Raw genomic sequence first — 23,698 nt, 5'->3', positions numbered from 1 at the left:
CAGGCTATTGTATTCTGCAATGATTATATCTGCTGTACAGAGTCTTTCAAGGTAGTCCAATATGAACACACCATGACAGTGAAGTCTTTGACTGGCAAAGCATAACTCTGAAAGAAAAAAAAACCTAAATTCTTCTAATTCAGTATTGTTGGTTAAAAACACTCTTGGTCTCTGCTGCAAACTGGAGCTTCAATTGTGGAACCTCCTTCCCATGCTAATTCATTCAACACCCAGTACTTTTTAGTATATATACTGAAATCATTTAAGTATTGATATATTATAGTTTTGTATATTGTTATATTTCTAGTTTTACTGTATTTTTTATATACTCAAGGAACTGGGCAAGTAATTCCAAAATTCAAAAGACATTGTGTGCCTACCTGCCATACAGAATAAGATCTATATTATCTGAGTACAATGGTAGATTCAAATGGTATTCTTGAGGTATCCAAACATAAGATAATAGGCCTGCCTTCTTGGTCCTGGCCCCCACCTGATGGAACGAGCTCCCTGAAGAGATCAGGGCCCTTCCTGAACTGCCACAATTCCGAAAGACATGTAAAAGGGAGCTTCTCCACCAGGCATTTGGTTGAAGTCAGCCTATTTAACAACATATGTTGGTCCCCCAAACACCCCCTCCATGATCTGAGCCATGCTGACCTCCCACTGTCAAAAGCTGAGAGTTGTTGTCACACTGTGAATCTGTTATAGTGTTTTGTTATAATCTGTTATGTTCAATTTTCGAACCACTGTTGTGTTACTATCACTAGATTTCAATGTATACCTATGATGTTTTATATAAGCCGTCCCAAGTCTTATAGGAGGGTGGTCTAGAAATTCAATCAATCAATAAATAAATCTAGGATCACTCACAACCTGTATACCTGAACAACATTCCAGAAAAGACTGTACAATGAACTTTAGACAGGAAATTCTACTGCCACAATGGTTTGATATTCTAAGTATTCTTTTATGTTTCATAATACATACAATTCATATTTGATTACACTGCATCCTTTAAAAATGTATAAACATGTGTTACCTTTTTCATCGTGATGAATCGATATAGTGAAAGCCTGTGTGGTTTTTGTTTTTTTTCCTAGCTCATGTTGAAATGAGTGGATTTCTTTGCAGTTTGTATTCTTCTGTTGGTTTGCTCCATACTCTTTTTAAATGTTAGTATTTTGATTTACACACAATTTATCAAGTTCCAGAAACAGAACTGAAAGCTTCTTACATAAAACACCACAGCAAAATGCTGAATCTATGGTTCAACTCACTTAACCTCTCCTCAACAAGTTCCGGTCCCGTGGTTTCTTCCTGATGTGTTAGGCTACCACAGCGAATCACTGCTGACAAGCCTATCCTTCACAAGTTTTGATTGCATAGCTATCCGAGCTAGTGGCCATTCACGCACTTTGTGGAAAAGAATTTTATACATTAATTGTGCATTGGATGGTTTTTGTTTCTATTTTTGGTGTCTGTATGTGTAAGAGAGAGAATTAAATTTCTCTGTATTCTAAGTTCACATCTTTCATATAAAATTCTCTCACATCCTTTCCACCCTTAAGTGGTTGTCTCATTTTTCATTATTATTCATAGGGAAGATGCTGTGACCATTTGAACACGTGGAGTGGCCAGATAGATCGTTAGTTTTAATAATATAATTGCTTGTTGAGGGACAGGAAAGAAACAACAATAATTTAGATCTAACCACCCCCACAAGCAGGACTTTTGCCTGAAGCAAAAGCTTTACCACAACCACATGTCTGGACACCATCTATCATAATTGTTGCCATCAAGCCTTTATCTTTGCTGGCCTTTTCTCTCCTCCTTAACACGAAAGAGCCATTCTCCAGCAGCCACCTGTGTTCCAGAAAGTGTAGTTTTTGTCCATTCCCATAACAGAACATGGCAGGTCTGGATACCCCCTCTGGCCTTCCAGACTGTTAATCAGGAATCTTCTCAGTGAAGGAGCCATGCAAGGCTGCTTCTGCATACAGACCATTCTTTTCACTACCTGTCCATCAGAGCTGCCAACACCTCATCTAAAATGAGATGTTATGCTTGTATACCTGTTTGACAGTGTCTTTCATCACTACAGCGGTTGGACTGGATAAGCTAAACTTTCTGAATGCCATATTACTTCATAGCTGTTAAATAGATAGTGACTACTATAGCATAGTGACATTAATTTATATCAGTCATGCTTAATCTTACAATAGTAATCATTTGTAGCATCATAAATCAAAGTCATATGGACTGTGCATGTACAACAAGTTAGGAAGAAAAATATCTGAACATGATTTTCTCCTGATAAAATCATGCTGAAATATTGGACCACTATTAGCTTAGTACAATATTAACTCAGATCATCAGCATAAAGTCATCATTAATTAACGTAAATGAAACCATCTGGTTTTGAAAAATCATTATAATTAGTCACAAACCAGCCACCTGAATCACTCCATTCTTTTTCTGAGTTGCATTAATAAAAGAAAATTGCTTTTTATTTCCAACCTACAAAATACCAGATTAGAGATGGACAACATAGGCTTTAGCAGTTTATGTGATCATACTGAAGTGACTTAAATTCCATAAATCATCATAATTTGTTAATCATATAGTAAATGTGTAGCATCAACAGGGTTGGGGAGCCAGAGCATGAGAATATCCATGGTCTCAGAGGGTCTGCTGGAGAGAAAGATCCTTAGGATCAACTGTTTGGTGCGGTCTTTCTCTCCAGCAGGCCTCTCTGAAACTGTGGACAGCCCCATACCCTGCTTCTCTCACTTTAGTGCAGCCTTCTGTAAGTTTAGTGGACAGACATGGAGCTAAGAAGTCAGCCCCGTGCCCTGTTTCCCTGACCCTCCTGGAGCTGGCTGCAAACTCTGATGGGTGTGTGTGTGGGGGGTGGAATTGGGTGCGGAATTGTCCTGTGAACAGCTAGGATTCTGTTGTTTCACTATATGATTAATCACTTCGAAGCAGCCGCCAAACTAGTTACTCATTTATAATCTGTTTTTCTCTCTAATGGGAACCCAAAGCATTTGTCAACCTAATTTCCTCCATTTCATTCAGGGTTAGGTTAGGCTGAGAAAGTGTGACTCGCCCATGAGCGCCCAGCAACTTTCCCGGACATAGCTGTTATTTGAATCTGGTCTCCCAAATATTAACCCACCATTCTAACCCATACATCAAGCTGGCTAGGCCATGGGAAATATGTGAAAATAGCTGGGCAACTTATCTGCCCATGATGCTTTCTTATCAGGCTGCAAGTGTGTCTGTTGCATGAAAACTGCTTTGGTTGTTGTAGTTGGCTGTTTTTGTCAGCAGTATTCAAATAGACAGGCAATTATTCCTTGTTAGTCCTGCTAAATTTATCAGTCACTTTCAATTATATAAACCACTTGCAATGATATAAATCTTCTGAGATTCTTAGAATATGGTATTGGTATTAGAGCTGTGGCACTAAAACGGTTTCAGTTATTTTACCTGATTGTATGAAGAGAATGGTTATTGAAGTCTGTGTAGCACTGGAGTTCTCGGGCAGAGTATGTCATGGCTCAGTATGATAGACAATGTTAATATCTGAGTGAGATCACTGGAGTAGGGCAATTTTCAATATACTGATGATATCCAGCAAGTCATAATGTTGTATAAGCTTCCAGAGGCAGCCAGCTCCATGTTACCACCATGTCAGAAATCTATGCTTAGGAAGAACACATTGAAGCTTAATCCTTTTAAAATGGAGGTGAAGATGGTTGAGAAGGCTGATCATCCAGAAGCAGTTCTCCCCTGGCTTTACTGTTAACAGATTCTGTTAAGAGACTGGGAATTGTATTCTACTGGAAAAGGAGGTAAACCAGTGTATTTGTTCAGAGGCATATGGCATGGAAATTGTCTCTATTTTAAAAATCAGTTGATCTCACCATGCTAATATCTGTTGTGGGGGAAAGGAAGGGCAGGTGATGGTAAGCTGCTTTGAGACTCCTTCAGGTAGTAAAAAGCAGGGTACAAAAAGCAGATCTTCTATGTAGAGCTGGCCATGAAGAAAGCATAGAAACTACAGTAGATTCAGAATAACACATCTAGACCAGTTGTCCCCAACCTTTTTATCACCGAGGACCGGTCAATGCTTGCCAATTTTACTGAGTCCTGGGTCCCTAGTCCACTTGCTTTCCCACCAGCGCCCCTTAACTTCCTGCCGCCCGAGGGGGAGCCCCAGCCATGGCAGTCGCTGGAGAGCACCAAAGGTGAGCTGGCAGCAGGGTGGCAGGGCAGCCCCCAAGGTAGCAGCCGGGGAGGAGGACAAGGAGGAGCCGTGGCGCGGTACCAACTGATCCATGGATCGGTCCCGGTCCCCAGACAGGGGGTTGGGGACCACTGATTGAGACTATTGACAAGGATTATGTGTTTTTAACATATTAACCTGATTTAAGATCATTTAAATATTGCCAGTTAATCCTTAACAGCTTTCATGACCTGGGACCCTCATATCTACAGACTGCCTCTACTTATATGTGCCCACAAGGTAGATGGTGATGATGATGATGATGATGATGGTAAGATAAGATGATGTTTTAGGGATTATTAGTTGTTTCTCTGTTTGGGTCAGCAAAAGTTGTGTTTTTGTCTTTGGTTTAGGCTTTTTAAATAGGCTGATCCTGTTTTTTGAAACAGGCTTCCTGAGGACATGAAGAAGGCCCTCACTTCGGTAATGTTCTAGAGACTATGTAAAGGGAAGCTTTTCTGATATACTTTGGGTAGCTTATTGGTAGAAGTCAGTATGATGGATAGTTCCTTTGGAAATCTATATGTCTAAGTCTGCAGTCTAAGTCCCAAAGTATAGATGCAAAAATACACCCCATGATCTATGTACACATATAAAGGAATTTTCTAAACTTGTCAGCCTTCAGGCTCTAGCAAACATTTACAGATTAAAAAAAAAAAGAAATCAACCAAACTGTTGAATTTACAGGGGGGAAAGACATTCCAGCCATGCTACATTATGAACTCTCAGAACCTATTTTTGAGGTTGCCTAGCAAGTCCATAAACACAGCAGCATCAGTGACAAGAAAATGGGGCAAGGAATGGGAAGAAGGCAGTGGTAGGGCAAGGAAGGAAGTTGGAATAGGGGCAGGTCAAAGGGGCAGGTCAAAGAGGTGGGGGTGGTTGAATGGTAAAGAGGGAAAGATTGCTAGGCAATGAGGAAAAAGCAGCAGCAGTTGCAGCAGGGCAAGGAGGAGAAAAGCAGTACCAAGGAGGAAGCAAGACCAGCTCTATGGATTGTTATTTTGCCCTTTCTTGTAGGTTCTTTTTGGATCCAGCTTTTTTGACCTGCATTTCTGTGAACTGCGATTTTAGCACTCCTTAACAAAATCACTTTGATCCTTGTTGATAGGCAGAGTCTTAGGAGAGAGTGGTATACAAATGTAAACAAACAAATAAATACTGGTATATAAATACTATAAATTAAAACAAAATAAATGTGGCAAAAAGAACAGAAGAAAAAGCTATATTTCACTATAGGCAGCCAAAAAGCTTTAGGCTACTGTTGCCTTGAACCTAACCTAGATATTTTATTTCTTTATCACAATAGTACAGAGGCTAATACAGAATAATCAAGGCATGCTTCTGCTTGAGGTTATGGGAAGCATGCTTTTACACATTGCAAAATGGAATATTTACTGTGCATTCCCCTAGTGAAGTTTATCTTTTTATATAAACTCTGTATGCTACTATTTCCTAAGTGGCAAACTTGGATTTTATTTAGGGGTGAAATAATATTTTTTTAAAAAAAATGTAACCTAAAAGTGGAGATGGAAGCTTTCTTCATTATAAAATCTGGTCAGGAGTAGGTGAATATATGCTATTAGAAATACTATTTTGAAACTAACTCAGCCATAAAACAAATAGATTTCTAAAGATGGTAAAAATATAAAAACTTCCGGCAATTTTAAATCTCCTTTAAACATAATTCCAACATGCACAACCTAATGCCATCAGTGTATATACATGAAAACTTTCACTGAACTGAAAGCCTTGGGCAAATCCATATGGAAAGGCATATACTCTTAGAAAGGGGTTATAGAGTATAATGAAGAAACTACATTTTAAGTAGCAAATGAATTGAAGCAACCTGTTACAGGCATAATTGCTTTAAAGACCTCAGAGCAAACATCAGCAGAATTGGTTTGTAATTTACCATGTCCTTCACTTTGAACATGCTCCCTAAAGGTTCATGTGAAAGTCATGACACTTACAAGCACAATTTATCCTCCCTTAGACTGACTAGCCATGATTAATGCCTTCCTTTACTGCTTTTGACCAAACTAATTCCTCTTGCTGGGAAAGGAAAAGAATCATTCAGTTTGCTTGTCATGAAGGTGGAACACCAGAGATTGTGTTTTAATTGAAATCCCTTTCAGAAATATTTAGGCAAACTCTGAAAACAGAAGCCTGCTAATGTGAGTGAAGAATTTCAGCAGTCAATTAAGTATTATGGCAAAGGTTCCTAATTACAGGACTGAAGTCACAATCTTATTTTGGGAATAACTTGTACTGAATTGAAACTAGATTATTCAGTAATGACTTTTCTAACTGTATCAGTCAGTGATAAAGATACCAAGTAAATGAAATGAGCCTGATTATTTTAATTTGGTTCTTTGCACTTGTGGGAATATACAGCTCAATGTAAATCATCTTTGAGGGGGAAACCATTCAAGCTATTTAAGAGCTTCAAGAGCTTATTGATGCATTCAAGTTCCAAGGATTTCTGTACAATGCTGAACAAAATTATAAGAATCTTAAAACCAGAACAAAGTCTCTTCATTTCTATGAGACATCAATTGTATACAATGCTTTGGTCCATATATCATCCAAACATAATAATTTTAAATAACTATACATCACAATATACAGCCCTCTTTATGATAATGAAATGTTTTGTTTCTAGGACTTCGCTTGTAATCCTTTAACATGTCTGAAGTAGAGATTGATGAAGTTTTTCTCAAGAATTCATATTTAACTAATATTCAGAAATAGTGTTATGTCTAGGAAACATACCATTAGGGATGGTACAAGTTGGTTCACGAGCCAAAATTCAGCATGAAAGTTTGGGGAATGCGTATTCTTCGAACATTTACCAGACTTTTGTTTGGTTCAGCTGTTTGATCCATTTAAATCTAGCAGTTGAGTATTGTGGGTTCAGCTGTCAGCTGCTAGGTTTAAGTGGCTGTGAGCCATTTCAGTTTTATAGCTGACAGGACCATTCACCATGCTGTTAGGCTGAATTGTCTGTGATCCATTTCACTGGTTAATTTTGTTTTTTGCCCTGGAAGCAGATGGAAGCAAAACTAACCTATGGATGGCTGCCAACCATTTAAACCAGCATGGCAGGTCCACTCATCAACTGCTGGATTAAAATGTCTACTAGCCATTTAGCCTGTCCATTTTGTTCCCTTTTACTTCCAAGCTGTTAGATTTAAGTGACTGCAAGCCATCTCAGTCTAAGAGCTGACATGTACACTTGACTTGCTGTTAGGCTGAAATGGCTTGCAATATGGCTGATCCCCCCCAGCACACACTTGGCAGCCATTTAAATCCTGCATTTCACTTTCCTCCTCATCCAAGCAGGAAAGAATGAAACAGTGGGGAGAAGTGAAATGAACTGGACCAAACTGGAGAGTTAATTTGGGGGCATTTGGTTTCATTGGGTTTGGGTTTCATTGGGTTCAGTTTGGGAACAGCCTGAACACTGAACCAGAATTTTACTGTTTGTGCCCAACTCTAATTCTGAACATCCCAGTAATGGTGACAGTTGTTAAATGCTCATGAAGTTTTAGGATGCTTGGACAAGGAAGAGTCCAGCTCTCCTCATCTCAATTAATTTGGCACATATATCAGATTGCAACAAGCAAGTATCCAGGTCTATCTGAAAAAGCTTATTTACCATTCTGTGCCAGAGAATAACTTCAGATGGGATAATTATCTAATTATAAGCTAGTAAAATTTGTTGTCAAATTGGGTAATTATAAACTATACTAGAGGCAAAGTCCATTACATTCAGAAATACAAAGGGTGCTAGATCGGGGGGGATGGAACAGATCTGTGAATGGCCTCTCCCTCCCCCCAGGCTGCAGGCTGCAGGGAACTCACCAGCAGGGGAAGCTCTCAGGTGGCATGGATCTGTAGACTCCAAGCAACAGAGGGAAGTGGAAGGAGGAGGGGGTAGTCAGGGGTGGGGGATGGAAGGTGATTGGCTGGCTGCTGGACAGACAGGCAAGCCGGTTGGAGGAGGAAGCACTCAGGGGCAGGATAGCCACCCTGAGTGGGTGTTAAGGGCTGAGTGGTATTTAAGTCATGATACCAGCTCCTCCTCTAAGGCCTTACCAGAAATATATATTGGAACAGAAGTGGAACAGATATGACAATTTTATCACTTATCTCCAAACTACTAATGCCTGAAATAATAATTAATCTTTTAAATCATACTACATTAAATTGGGAGAGATTGTATTAATAATTTAAATGATTTAGCCAACTGACATTACTGTCCCTCCATAACAGTTTTTGATTTTGCTTCTCTGCTAAACAAGCTATGTTTTAATGTTCATTAATTTTATTTCTAAAATACTCAATGGTTTTATTTCAGCTTCATTTAGATTTGCTTGACATTTAATAATCTATCATGTATTTCTTCCCATACTGCTAGGGGGAAAACACCTCTTGTATTTTCATTGTCAACATATTTTAATATTTAGTCCATTATTTTAAAAACTCTAGTGGCCTTGCTCTGTAGTTTCTTTTACCAGCCAGAAAAATCCATTAATTTTCTTCACAAGGATATGGACATTATCATTCTGTTTGATCTTTCATACATATAGTCTTCAATGATCACTTGTCTATACATCCATACAATTTCTAAGCCAACAAAATTGGGGTTATGTTCATAAATGTGTTTTATGAAGGCTTGGCATTCAATTTATCATCATGTCTTTTTCTACAAAACTCTCCTTTTATGTCGAGATAAACTGACTGTCTCTAAAAAGTGATCCTTAAATTCTCTGAAGCTTTACTTGTGGCATTTTTAGTAATATAAGAATTAGTGTGTGAAATACAAGGAATGTATACACTCGGCTTTTACTGTCAGGCTATCATAGATTGCAAATCATAATTGGCTTCTCTCTGGATAAACTGCAGTTAAAATGAGTATGGTTATACATAAAAGTGGTTATGTACAAAGTGTTGATATATGTGCTAGTGTGTAGGTAGGTAGTGGGCTGATGTGGAACATAGGTATAATTAAGGCATTAAGATGTACCAGTAATTTAGTTGAGGTAAGGACTTGGTCAGGAACATATACTTGTTATGAGTTGAAACTGAAGGGCTAACTGAAGTGGTTAATTATTACTAACAACAGTAGTCATACCTCACTTTGCTCCTCAATGGGGGCCCAAAGTGACATACATTGTTAAGAACACAAGAGAAGCCATGTTGGATTAGGCTAGTGGCTAATCCAGGTCAACATTCTGTGTCACACAGTGGCCTAAACCTAGGTGATCCACCAGAACTCCAGAAGCCCTCTAACTGTTGGTGTGCCTGCCAAGCACCAAGAATACATGGTGCCCCTCTCCCAGACATAGTGTTCCATTTGCAGACAAAAATCTCAAAAATTTCTGACAGACTGACCACAAAATCAGTTCTACATGGCTATACATGTAAAAAAATTACGTAGTATTTTAGAAGGAGCAACACAAAAACTAAGATGTGCCTCCATATATAGTTCAAGGTTTATCCTTTGGTGAATATATTATCATATATTTTAATATAAGGCTTTACATTGACATCTCATACGTTACAGCTAGAGTGGTAACAAAATGCATCCTACCTCCACCCTATATTTCTCCTGAAACAACGTCGTTTTGAGAATAAACCACTGCATACTGAGGTGCAGACTTATTAGACCTGTATATCATTTGCCCATCCTTTATAAGAAGATTCAATAGTATAGATTCAACTCATTATTGACACTTCATAGCAACAAATGCTGCAGTTCTATATGTGCTTAGCAACACGCTACCATTAAAATTCATTTCACTTGCCTAGAACTTGCAAACAATTATTTCACAATTAGGGGCCATCCGCAGCTTCAAAGCACCCTTCTTTGATTGTGCTCAGTTTCTTGCTCCAGATCTGTCTCCTTCCCATGCATGTTAGATAAGAACATGCCCTCTGTACCTGAACCCCAAAGCAGATGTAGTAGCTCATTAACCTTGTCCAATTTGCAGTGAAATAAATAAATAAAATCCAGTCTCTGTCCAGTCTGTCTTGTCATCACGGAGGATACTTTGAGAGTAAAAGTGTTTTTTGTTTTCTCTAAGGCCATTTATGCACTGGGAACTTCACTACCCCAACTTCCATTCAAGAACAAAAATCAGGGGTGGATGAGGTGCACCGGGCCAAATGCTTCCCCATGTGTGTGCAGGAAGAGGTGGGGCAACCTGCCATGACTAAAACTCCAGCCTGCAGTCTGGCATGAAACCTCCAGTGCATAAACGGTCTAAGAGGAACATATACTGGCAAAAATTGTATTAACTCCCATACTAAAGCCACCCCCTCCCCAAATTATCTCTCAAATATGTGGCATACATAGTTCCAGAAAGTAGCAGAAGTAGAAGAAATGACAAATGTGTTGGCAGAGCTGTCACGGTCAGGCAAAATAGTAATTCCTGGCCAATGCTAGGAGTAAATATCTCATAGCCTGGGGTGGGTCAAGGGGTGTTAGCATTGCCCCCACTCGTAGTCATCCTGCTGGATATCACACATTCAAGGTCAGTTCCACTTTACCATCATCCCAATATTTAAATTGAATCCCGGAGGTTCAGAAAGCCAAGAAGAAATGGCCAGGAGACAGGAAGGAACCTGGAAGACTGCTATTCAGAAATGTGTTGGGAGCAACTCAGTGCAAGTTGGCAGAGGATGCAAAAAAAGAAAATGCAACAATTTCTGCAGGGATGGATCCTTGCTTATCTGTGTCAGAATCCAAGCTGTGTATTGAGCAGGTATTGTGTGAGGGACTGTCTTCCAGACAAATAAAACCAATACAGTAAAAATAAACCACATTACCAATTATCTGTCAGCCAAATGTTTAATTTATTCAATAGGTAACTGAATTGTTGAATGTGGAGTAGAGATGATTACAAACACAGACAAATTTAAAAGGAGATTTGAAAGATAGGTTCAATGGTTACCAGTCCTGGTGAGTAAAGGAAACCTCTATATTAAGGTGGCCAGATTGTCCCACTTTTGGAGGGACATCTGGGGGTACCTGGCAAATTGTACTTATGTTGAAATTAAAAAATATATATATTACAATACTATTTTTGCATTCTATGCATTCTATGAAAATTTTGTTGTTCCATATAGACCAAATTTTTAATCAAGAACCCCCTCCCCCCAGGTCAATGGTGTATCATTTTACCAATGTTAAAATCTGGTCACTGTACTCTATATGCAGAGTAGGGAAGGGCATGCTCATGAACTAGAGTCTGTCATGTATTTTCGCTTGTTTGTGGTTTGTGATATTCATGGATGGAAAATCACCTGAATATTCCATGAACTATGATACTATTTGTGGTGTTATAGGAATGGATACCTTTCCAGACAGAAATGCTCAATTATGTTTGGTAGATTTGGTAGGGCAAGAAACTGTATATAGTCTTTCTTTATTATGCAAGACAGTTTGCATCACTAATAACTTAAAATGGAAAACTAATTTCCCCTGAGGAAAAAATCTAGTATTTATATTGCTACATATTAACATATTATTATTTCCAAAGAAACAGAAGCAACTCTTTAAAGCCTCCAACTGAATTATTTCCACTATTCTATGACTGATAAAGACACAAAATGAAGTTTTAACAAGCACACTACTTCCATTCACTTCAGTGGGCCCTGTGTGGAGATTCCAATTGGAATGAGCGCTCTCAGGATTTATCCCAGTACTACAAAATATAGTTTATGCATAACGAAGTCTTAAAAGCTACTCCTCTGATTGAGTGTGCTCTGGACCTATATGTTTCATTTCAGGGCTCTATGTGTGAGAGTCATGGGAACGCTTCTCTTGCTTGGGTGGGTGCCGGCCAAACTGATGTGGAGTTAGTTTGGAGAGCCTCTGTCAGAAATCTCCTTTGGGACCAGCCTTTGGAAATTTGGGGTGGGGGTGGGGCTGAAACCATAAGGAGGATGCTTGCCTTGCTTCCAGTGTCCTGCTGGAGTGTGTATATGGTTTTGATGTCACTGGCTTGGTCTTGAGCCATTCCATTGACTCCTATAATTGCAGTTGTCTTTTCGACCGTTTATGCACTGGAGGTTTCATGCTGTGCTGCAGGCTGGAGTTTTAGTCGTGGCAGGTTGCCCACCTCTTCCTGCACCCACACGGGGGAGCATTTGGCCTGGTGCACCTCATCCGCCCCCTATTTGTGCTCCTGCACGGGAGCTGGGGCAGTGAAGTTCCCAGTGCATAAACGGTCTTCCAGAGAAAGCACTGAGAAGACCTTTTTTTCAGAGTCTGTAACTGGGATCCCAGGAATGTAATCTGCTCCCATTTTAGAGAGATTGAAAAGGAGCAGGTGGCAGGGTGAGGTTTCCTGTGTGTTTGGTGTGTGTAGCTTTCTTTCTATACACTTTTAAATTTGTGTTGGGTATTTTATTTGAGAGGCCATAACTTGGATCCCCTATGTCCAGTCTTCACATAACATGGCAGACATGTAGAGGATAATCAAGGTGTGGAATATGCAAGTTCTATGCTTATACAGGGTCTGTTCTATATACTTCTGAACCTCCTAAATCTGAACCTGTCACTTCCTCATAAAGCACTTTTCTATGGGAACCTTTTTATTGGGGTTTATGTAATTCGCCCCCCTATATCCAATCCTTACCAAGCTTGGAGGGCATGTAAGGGAGTCAACCAGAGATCCCTGTGAATTTCCTGTCTGCAGCATACCAGGGGCCATTCTACCACATCACAAAACTCACAAACTAAATAATTTCATTTTGCAACAGACAGTTTGTGATGGTTCACATCCCGCAAATGATGAATCAAATGATGTTGTCCTGGTTAATGCTCATCCCTAATGCAAAGATAGCAAGTCTCTGAAACCCAGTGCTAGGAAACAGCATCCGGGAAAAGCTTTGGCATGTCTGCCCTTCATGTTGGCCATCAGTTGTTTGCTGTGCGAAATGAGATGATGGATTGGATAAACTACTGGTCTGATCCAGCAGGGCTGTTTTATGTTCTTCTGTCCAATAGTGTGCTTGTGAGAATAAAATGGAAGATGAGAAAAACAAATATGCTATCTTGATTTCCTTGGAAGATGGAAGGGATAAAACTATGCTAAATAGTTTTATCAGAAGTAAAATTCCTAAGTGCATAACATGGTGACCGTGCATTGACTCCGGACAATGAAGCCAATGGAATTATCATCACTGCTATCAGTGGGTTGACAGCTGCATGCTTTGGGGAAAATTCATTGAGCATTGCTCTTGCACAAGTACAATGGAAATAGAGATAGCAATCCGTGGGGATAAAAGTGTAAAATTTTGATAAAGCAGAAATGAAGTAGAAAACTTCAGGTATGCCTAAAGAAAAATTAAGCATGTATCAATATTGTAATATTTTCATCAAATGAAAATTTGATAGTTCCTTAATAATTGTTTCTGGAAACATTGTCATTTGCAGTAAAGCTATCACTTTCTTAGCAAAGCAGTACCAAGGAATATCCTGCTGTGTGATGGTGCAACCTCCCTTTATTTACCTTCTTTAGCATAAATACAGAAGAGACAGATAACAGGCTATAGATAATAAAAAGCATAAACTTACCATCTTGATCTGTGGTAACTGTGATAGCTGTAAACTGTTTGGGTGAAAAACTTAATTCCGAGACTCCATTCAGGGCTTCTATTTCAAAAGTGTAGTTCACATGGGACACAAAATCAAGCACAGTCACTGAGGAATTAATTAAACCAGTGTGTCTTGGAACGAAACGGATCCCTCCTCCACAAATCTCACACTGGCTGGCATCAGACCCACATTTTTTACATATAACACTGTAGGTAAGGTCTTTTCTCCCTCCTGTGTCACTTGGTGGGCTCCATTCCAACATCAAGGCTGTTTCATTTATGTTAAAAATAACATTCCGTGGAGCAGAAGGTGGTCCTAAGGGGAAAGAAACAGTCCTTACTACAGCTAGTATGTAGGTGTTCATGAAAAAGACATACAGAACTGTTTGGTGATGAAGACATTTTCAATGTACTAAATATACAATTCAGATATTGTGAGATACAAATAGGGGGGTAAAACCCTCCTGTCTTCTTTTCTGGCAAGAAGTATGGCAAGAGGAAGCCAACTTGTTCATACTACTTGTCTTGCTGCCTCCCCAGGGCCCATTATGCACGGCCGCCGAAACGGCGATTTTGGGTCACAGGGAAAACGCGGAGGGGGAAGAAGCGAAGCAAACCGTTTATGCATGGGATGGGACTCAACGGTGGCAAAACCCAGAGTAACCGATTATGCACGTGGCGACCCCGGCGCCGCTTCTGGTTGCGCCCCGGTCACCCGGAAGCTGCACTTTCTTCCGCGTTTCACTAACGCAGCTTTTTCGGTGGCATGCACCAAATCTGCGGCCGGTTGCAGCTGGCACTGTGCATTATCGGTGATTTTAGTCACCGCCATTCCACCTGGAATGTGCGCTATTCCCCCCGTGCATAATGGGCCTAGATGGTGCAAAAGGGCTCACAGGAAGTCAGAATCGGAATTAGAATGGAACAAACTCATTTTCAGGGTAAGGAATCCAGGTAGTTTCAGGATGGCACTTTGAGAACATTGCATACCAGATAAATAAAATAATTAATACTAATAAACTAAAAAGCTTGTTCATAGCACCGAGCAGATATCATGAAGAAATGGAGGACATTATTGAAACACTTTAGTGCTGTTTCCTATGGGGAACGTCAAAATCCACAAAGCATTTGCACTAGTGAGGCTAATGGAGGTAGAGGTGGTTGGAAATTCAACCTTGTCCTCCCAAATGTTTTTTTTAAACTCCATTTCAAATGGGGTCAACCTCTGCTTTTTCCAAACCCTGTCTTACCAGACTCCACCTCAAAATATTCAGGTATTTCCCTAACCAAAAGTTAGCAACAGTAAGAAAGAAAAAAAAAACTACAAATAGTTTGACAGCAACACTCATGAAAGGCAAATATTTTGTAGTTTCATTCATCCAGTGATAATTAGCACCATGTTTAATGAAATTGGTGATGTTATCTTACTTACTGGAATGTAGATGATTATTTTATCCCCCCCCCCCCATGCAACAACCTGCAGGGGTATGACATTTATTCATCCAAGGGCCAAGTTACAATTTGCATCCATGACACTATAAGTAGATAATTTATTGTTAACTCTATCCATGGTTGCGTAATTGACACTCTGGCCCGAGTATGAATGTGTACAAAGCAGCTGGGTTATGCACACAGAGCCTCCTCCTCCCACTCAGCCCTTTGGCAGAGAAGGGCAGGCAGTAGTCTGAATCCAGCCCTTCACTCTACCTCCTAAACAAAGACATTTCAATATTTTAAGTTTTTAAAAGGAAATTTTGCACACAGCTCCTACCACATTAAATAGTTATGCACCCATTTCCCTATCCAGCTAGGAATATGTATGCAGAAGCTTGGCTTGAACCCATAGTGCTCCTTGCCCTAATTATAGCAACAATGAGTGCAGAGAGAATTGGTCTACTTGTCTGGATAAACAATGTATTGTCAAAATCAATCTTTAGTTTCAAAGCACTCAAGGGAAAAGGTTACAGGGGTAGAGGGGGAGCAGTTTATGTTATCTTTCTTTTATATGTGTGTATAGTTTTATACACATTACATCTAATGAAAACAATTATGCAATAATTCTTCCCCCTCCCCCCCAATCTTTTGGCATATTTTATGATTGCTAGTAAATTTTTTTTGTAGAAAAGCATTGCACACAGGATTTGGGTTTTCATTTATAACAAAGATATGATTTATTATGTGTTGATATTGCTATGAATAGGAAAATTGCTATCAATTGAGGTAGGAGTGTTTCAAAGTTTATAACTGTCTGCCTGCAGATAGTGAAGAAATAGACACCCTTCATACTCAAGGGCTCTCATGCCAATTTGCATGACGATTAAATAGGTTTTTAATTGCCATTAAATTATGCCATCTAAACTGTGATTTCATGCAAATATTAAGCTGTAATGACATGCAGTGAATCATTTACCAAGATTTAGAACTCGGAACAAAGAGAGACAATTAATTCTAATCCTTGGATTCTGCTAAATTGGGTGTCATTGGGATTTTTTATGAATGTGGCCTGATTGCTTTGTTATCACTTGTAAATTATGCATAGATTATATATCACACGGGCGGGGTGGGGGATACTGGCAACCATAACTTTTTTTTGGCAGACATCTGTGTGTAATATACTTAGGAATCTCCTTGTGCCCTATATTTTATTTAGGAAAGCAAGAGCACTAGTGACTGTAAATTATTAATATATTTCAACTACAGATGGCGAATGTTGCAACGGTTCCAGTTTTGGGTAATGAGGGTGTAATAATGATGCTGCTGCTGGTGGTCAGGACCAGGGGAAGGAAGGAGAGAAGAGAGAAGCAGCTAGTTGAAGAACAAGACAAGAAGGTAGAATGCGAGCTGCAGGTAGGGAAAAGAAGCAGGCCAGCTACTAGATAAGAATGAAGTTAGAGCTGCTGCTGCTGCTGCTGGTGGCAGTATTGCTGTTGTGTATGTATGAAGTCAGAACCATCAGCTACAGGAAAGGGGGGAAGGGATACTTCCCTTCCCCTGCAATTCCTCGTGATTCTTCTCCCTACTCTGTTATCAAGAAAATATCCACTCAGACAAAATATAGTTGCACAGTTCAGCAATAGTTCCTTGTTTAGCAAGTTTTATGGGGAAGCATGTATTGTTAATATCCCACAGAGCTATGCTGAGCACATCTAGGCACTTTGGAATATTCATGGGATCTCTAAGGCCTATTATGCACGGAGGGGAAGGTCCGCATTCGAGGTGGAATGGCGGTAGCTAAAATCACCAATAATGAATTCCGCCGGCGGTAGCCAGGCACAGAGTCGATGTATGCCGCCGAAAAAACTGTGTTAGCGAAACGCGGAAGAAAGTGGAGCTTCCGGGCATCCAAGGCACAACCAGAAGCGGCGCCGGAGTGGCCGCGTGCATAATCGGGGAGGTCCGTGGTGTACGGGGCTTCTGGGTATGCTTGCTCTCTCCCCTACCATGCCCTTTGGTTCTGCCAGCAGGGTCTGTGCCTGCGCATGCCGTGGCTGCCCTACTTGGCAGCCAGCCTCAGTCAGCACCTCGCTCAACTCCCTTCCTGTTTGCTCCGCATTGGCGCCTCGTCAGCTGCAGCCGGCAGCTGCTCTGGGTTTTGCCACCATTGCGTTCCGTCCCATGCATTTGCGGTTTGCCTCGCTTCTTCCTCCTTCGTGTTTTGCCAACCACCGTTACAGCGGCCGTGCATAATAGGCCTAATATTCTCTGAGCAGGATACTCTGTTATTTATCTTAAGCTCAAATCCCTTTAACTTTAAACATGGTATACTGTTTGATTTTTATGAAACTAAATTCCAAAGGCCCAATTAGCAAAAAAGCAGTAATATGACTATTTATGGTTTGGACACCAGGGCCCATTCTGCACACATAGGATAATGCACACTCAATGTGCTTTGGCAGCTGGATTTTCCTGTGCAGAATAGGAAAACAAACTCCTAAAGTGCATTAAAAATCTATTGTGTGCAGAAAAGACCCAGGTGGTATCTCCCAAACAAGGCACCATATTAGGAATCCACTTGCTGTTGTTAACATCAACTTTGGAGAAGGGAATATGCAATATAGCATTCACTTCAAATCAGTAAATGAAGTTGTGGGGTTATTTAAACCCAAGTCATGTCTTCTAGAGTCAATGTACCAAATTGTTTAATATTTTAGGTCCAAACAGGCATCTGTGTCATAGACAGGTGTGTCTCTCCTATTTCTCCACTATACTAAAAAAAAAAGCTACCAAAAACATGGTTGTGGCCAATGAAACTGGCCTTCCTATGTATACTGGAACCTTAAAGTGCAAAAGTGGACATATTCAGGAATCATGAGAATATTCTGTTCTAGGACTTTATCCCCTCTCCCACTTCATAGAATTATAGAATCATAGAATAATAGAGTTGGAAGGGACCTCCTGGGTCATCTTGTTGAGAAAGACTAGAATGTTCCATGATTTGAAGGATATTTATTTATTTATTTATTTTATTGCATTTATATCCTACCACTCTCAGTGAACTGGCTCACGGTGGTTTACATAAAAAACCTCAAAATAACCGATCCCCTATATAATTTAATGCCCTAAATCAGTGGTCCCCAACCTTTATTAATTATGTTACCAGAGAGAAAATATCTCTCTATACAAGGAGATACCTTCTATCTGGTAAATGTTATTTATTTTTATTATTGCATTACATATTGCCCTTCCAATGAGCTCAGGGTGGTTTATTTATTTATCTATTTAAATGGGGTACAGGGGGCAAGGTTCATGGTTCATAGCCAGAGCCTAAAAAAAAAGGAGGCTTTGATCCAAACTTGCAAATGTCTTCTACTGTAGAACTTTAAAAAACTTGTCATTTTAGTTCTATAATTTGCCTTTTGATACTTGCCTTTTTGGTTCTGTAACAGCTTGGGTGTTAACTTAGGCAGCGGTCCGCAAGCTTTCGCCCGCTGTGGACCGCCTCTCCGGCATGGGGGAAGAGGGCGGCCCGGGGGCCCACGCATGCGCGGCAGCCCCAGCACAAACGTGCATGCGCGGACTGCCGTGCACGCGAGTTTGCACTGCCGCCATGCTGGCGGCCGCAGCTTCCCCTCCCGGCCCCTCTGGGCCGCCAGCAAATCGGCCACTAAAGCGGCCGATTAGCTTGTGGCTTGGCAAGCTTCTCCTCCCTCCCCTCCCGAAACAAGAAGCTTGCCGGGCCGCGAGCTAATCGGCCGCTTTGGCGGCTGATTTGCTCGCGGCCTGGCGAGCTTCTTGCTTGGGGGGGAGGGAAGAAGGAGCCGCGGCCCGGCGCCAAGGCCTTCGCGGCCCGGCATCAGGCCACGGCCCGTGGGTTGGGGACCACTGCACTTAGGTATACTGACCCTTGTAGCGAGTTCTGTAAAAGAAATTTTAGATGACTTTTTAAACAGTTGGACCATATTACTTGCCAATCAGGACTGCCTTTAGGGATAGCTGATGGAATTGGAATAACTGAATGTTGATTTAATTGGTCATTTAATGCTGGATGCCCCATTTTGAAATCTATGCCTTGTGACTATATGTGGATCTGTATCAAGGGTCAACTATTTATCCTTTTGGGGTAATTGTCAAGAAAATTATTATGGATAGTGTGTTGTTTCATGTAAATATTTTGTGTGGATCTATTCATTTTCATAACTTTTCTAACTAAGAAAAAAGCAATTACTATACCAATGGCTTATATAGGTTTCAAACATTCCTGAGTTTGATTGTCGACTGTCCTCTTTGGGATAAGCAAATTGATATGCCAATATATCAGGAGGTTATTTTAGATGGCACACTAATATATCTATTTTGTCAGTAATGTTGTACTTATTATTATCTTAATGTATGTTTTATACAAGGTTATTTTTATATACACATTTTATTTACTGTCCCCCAAATTTGAAATTTATGGTCTTTGAATGAACATCTGAGGTTTTTATTAATGCTCTATCCAGGACTACTTTGAAATCATTTCAGATTAAGGAACGTTCTTTACTTATATGAAAGAGTGCTGGGAATAAGCAAGAAACCCCCCCCAAAACCCAACACTTGATTTGCATTCTTGATTAACTAAAACATTCTCTCATGCTTTAGTTTTGTGAGTGGAATATAAAATGGGTGCTATTTTTATCTGCTGAAATAATGAGAGCAGCAAGGGAAGAATTTCAAACACCAGTATGGATCAAACTTACGGGTACATGCCATAGTTGGTGGATCCTTCTCAGCCCGAAAGTAACCTTTTTCACACTGACATACAGATGTTGCTTCTATGAAAGTCTGACTATGTGGAGGGCACTTGGAGCATTTTATGTTCCCAGCAAATGCTTTATAGAATCCTGACCTGCAAGCTGTAAAAACAAAAACACAAAATAGATATATTTTTAAAAAGCTATCTACATGGGGGAAATTTCATCATGCTCCAGCATGAACAAGAAATGGGATAATGGAAGGGCTATACATATAAGAACGGGATTTTCAATGAATGTGATCAAAAGAGAAGAGCAGGCTCGCCTCTCCCCAGTGTCCCTGAGAAGGCCTTTTTTCTCATGTGAAAAAGAACAGCAGTTTTTCATTCATACAAGAAAGAGGAAAATACTTCAACTGGAACACTGTGACAATGAATTTTAAAAACCCTGACTTCTTCCCATGATGACTATTCTTTCCATTTACTGCCATACAAACTAGGATACTCCATGGGAGATCTGGATAGTTCCTCAAGGACAGAACGCCTGTAGCCCATGCTATGTTGAGAAAATCCATATAAGAAATATCCCATTGTAAAATAAGAAATTCAACAAAATCTAATGTATGCTTGCCTGCAAGTATCCCTTATAGGCATTCATTAGGTACATGTACTAGGAAGGACTAGATATTTCTAGAGAGATGCTACTTCTTCAGTGAACACAAATTAGGCTTCCAATAGCATTATATGAAAATATGAAATATGAAAATATGGCATGCTGTTTTAATTCTACTCATACCCCATAAACTCCAGAAAATCAGACCAAGTCTATGCATATCTACCTGGCCATAGCACATATTGGCTTAGTTGGACACCACCTCACAGTTGGACACCACCTTTAGGTAGAAGCTGATAGCCATTGCACATAATGGACATTTGATCCATATTGTAATGCCCATGTGAATTTGTGATGATCACAGGAAACAGGGATGGATCCTGTCAAACCCACCTTGATGGAAGCAGTCTAAAATGATTACATTGCAGGCTTTGGGACTAATTGTGCTTGACATTTCCTGCTGTACCTTCTTGCTCTATAAACCTGAAATCAGAGTTTTATAAACTGTGTGTCTGCAAAATACAGTGTATATTTATCTTCATGGATACAACATTTGGGACGGTCATGTATAACTCTTAAATAGCTGAAATCCCTGACATTGGCTGTTCTGGAAGAATAGGGAATCCCTTCTGCTCCTCTTTCTCTTATCAAATGGATAATTGCTAAATGGGGCAGCTTTTTCAACAGGGCTGTTTCCACGCAGCCACAATAGCAGCAGCACCTGGGCTTTGTGACATCAGAGACCTATTAGACTTCTCGTGCAGAGAGAAATAACCTTGAGGAAGATGGACAGATGGGACGAGGGACAATATGTTGTTGTTTCCAGTCAGGGAAACACATCTGTAAATGATTCTGATAGTGAGATAGCTACTAAAATGTAACACATGTAAATACATGCAACTTGCTTCTTTGTGAATAGTATATTTCATAAATACGTTCATAAATATGTTATCTAATATGTCTTTCTAGGGGTTCAGTTTACAGGAATCACATGTGCAATTGATACTCTGACACGAAAATATAGCAACAGAGTTACATTTCACACAAAAAAGTCAGTCCAAATAAATATACAGTTAATAAACCTGCTATGCCCTCATGCCAGATATTGCTGAAGTTTTATAGTGAGGCATAAAGTGAAACCATTGTGATTACTGGATACATTAAAATAAAAAACAGTGCTTTACAGATATAGTATGACAACATGCTGAGGAAGTCCAAATTATCACAGGCTTAGAATAAATGAACTGTGTAGAATGCTGATGGCCATATTCAAGATGAAAAGAAATAAGCAGCTTCTTTTTTAACAGACCAATGCCTATGCACTCAAAATTAAAAAATAAGAACCTCAGTGTCCTTTAAAATATGGCAATGTGTAGAATTTTACCTTGCAATGAAACATATGCACAAACAAGGCTCTCCTCGGAAATGCCACCAGAATTACTATTAACCCCTTTAAAGACATCTTATTGAATTCCCCAAACTGGTGGAAATGATTAATTTGTCACGGAGGCAAATTCAGGATTCAGACATTATTATATACCTCAAATAAATAAATTTGTATTTTATTGTAAATGTAAAGTGAATGCTATGACAGACAATTATTTAGTCTTTATTATTGTAAGGAAAACAAACATTTTGTTTCAGCCTCCCCATTCTTGAGAAATGGAAATTGGAGCTCTGGCAGCATTGTTTTTGTCTGGAGCAGAGATCACCAGAGACTTGTGTCTCTGCAATAGCCTATTTACCCCCCCCCCCCAAGAGAGAGGGCAATTCCGCACATTGAAAAAATAGCATTTCAAAAATAACTTCAAAATCTTTATTGCTAAAGTCCCCAGTAGAGGCATACTTTGATAAACCTCGACAATTACGTATAGGATGCCTCAGATATAAAGATCTGTTAACCACTGCAGGAAAATTTAAGAACTTGGACACACTTAGTAAACAAGGGGCTAATATAGATTGGATGGAACTTTAACAACTTCTGTCTAGTTACAAATCTGAATTTCAGTATCAGATTGGTACTGGCCCAACTTTGTCAGAATTTGAAAAAATCTTGTCCTCAATGAAACCGTATTTACAAGGCCAGATATATAGATTATTATTGAAATTTGACAATGAATCTGAACAGGTTAAAAATTGTATAGTGAAATGGATGTTGAATCTGGGCCAAAGTATTTCAACGGAGGAGTGGGAATCATTGTGGAAAAATATGGCAAAATGTTCAAAGAGCCAGCAATTAAAAGAGAATTGGTTCAAAATGTTTTATAGGTGACTATGGGCAAAGCCCGTTGTATCCAAGAATACAACGGGCGCTAGAGCTTGGCAGTGGGAAGAGGAAGGGGAGGAGTTGTCCAGTCTGTAAAAGCATGGGGTTGAATGTGTGTGTTGTGTGGGAGGTTGTGGTGGCATGGTGGCAAATGAGGGTATGGGTGTGGAGATATGGGTGTCAAGAACCTGTGGTGTGGAATGTTCATTGAGTGTGGGAGAGGACTGACCTTTGGGAATTTTGGCATAGTGGTTACAGATGAGCTTTCCACAGCCATGTCCTCAGATATGTGAAGGGAAAATCAGACTGGAGACTCTTCTTAGGGGAAGATTACATGGCAACCAATTCCTCCCAGTTCTGCGTCATTTCCCTTCTTGTGTGAATTAGGCCACATTCACTGAAATGCCCCTCTGCCCTAATACACATGGGGTAGTCACAGTACACAGGTGTCCACCCTGTTCCTTCTGTCTCCCATGTTTTCACTGTTGGTAAAATGTTATATGCCCACATGCTTCTTTCATGGTTGCTCCTTAGAAGAACGGATTTTTGTACCCTGTTGCTTACTACCCAAAGGAGTCTCAAAGCGGTTTACAAACACCTTTTTCATTCGTCTCTCCACAATAGTCAACCTGTGAGGTATGTGGGGTTGTGAGAGATCTGAGAGAACTGGGAATGGGCCGCAGTGACCCAGCAGGCCTCAGGTGTCTCAAAGCATTTTCTATTTGTCTTCCCTTTCTCTCCCCA

General features: G+C 40.0%; 1 protein-coding gene across 10 annotated transcripts in view; it reads right to left on the bottom strand.

Moving 5' to 3' along the window:
* The window catches only part of EPHA6 (EPH receptor A6), a 537,720-nt gene that overhangs the window by 240,389 nt on the left and 273,633 nt on the right, over positions 1-23,698 (bottom strand). For 4 of the 10 annotated variants that reach the window (XM_077342219.1, XM_077342221.1, XM_077342220.1 and 1 more), the window contains exons 4-5: positions 20,083-20,238; positions 13,887-14,222 (exon numbers count right to left, since the gene is read on the bottom strand). The exons of 3 other annotated variants lie outside the window; for them this stretch is intronic. In XM_077342219.1, coding sequence (XP_077198334.1) covers positions 13,887-14,222; positions 20,083-20,238 — 492 coding nt within the window. Of the gene's footprint in view, positions 1-13,886; positions 14,223-20,082; positions 20,239-20,914; positions 21,310-23,698 lie in introns of those variants that run through there. 3 more of the 10 variants (XM_077342224.1, XM_077342228.1, XM_077342227.1) reach the window with 3 other exon arrangements.

This window comes from Paroedura picta, chromosome 6, assembly GCF_049243985.1.
Source record: "Paroedura picta isolate Pp20150507F chromosome 6, Ppicta_v3.0, whole genome shotgun sequence".
Classification (NCBI taxonomy): domain Eukaryota; kingdom Metazoa; phylum Chordata; class Lepidosauria; order Squamata; family Gekkonidae; genus Paroedura; species Paroedura picta.
This window is presented reverse-complemented; position numbering and strand designations above follow the sequence as displayed.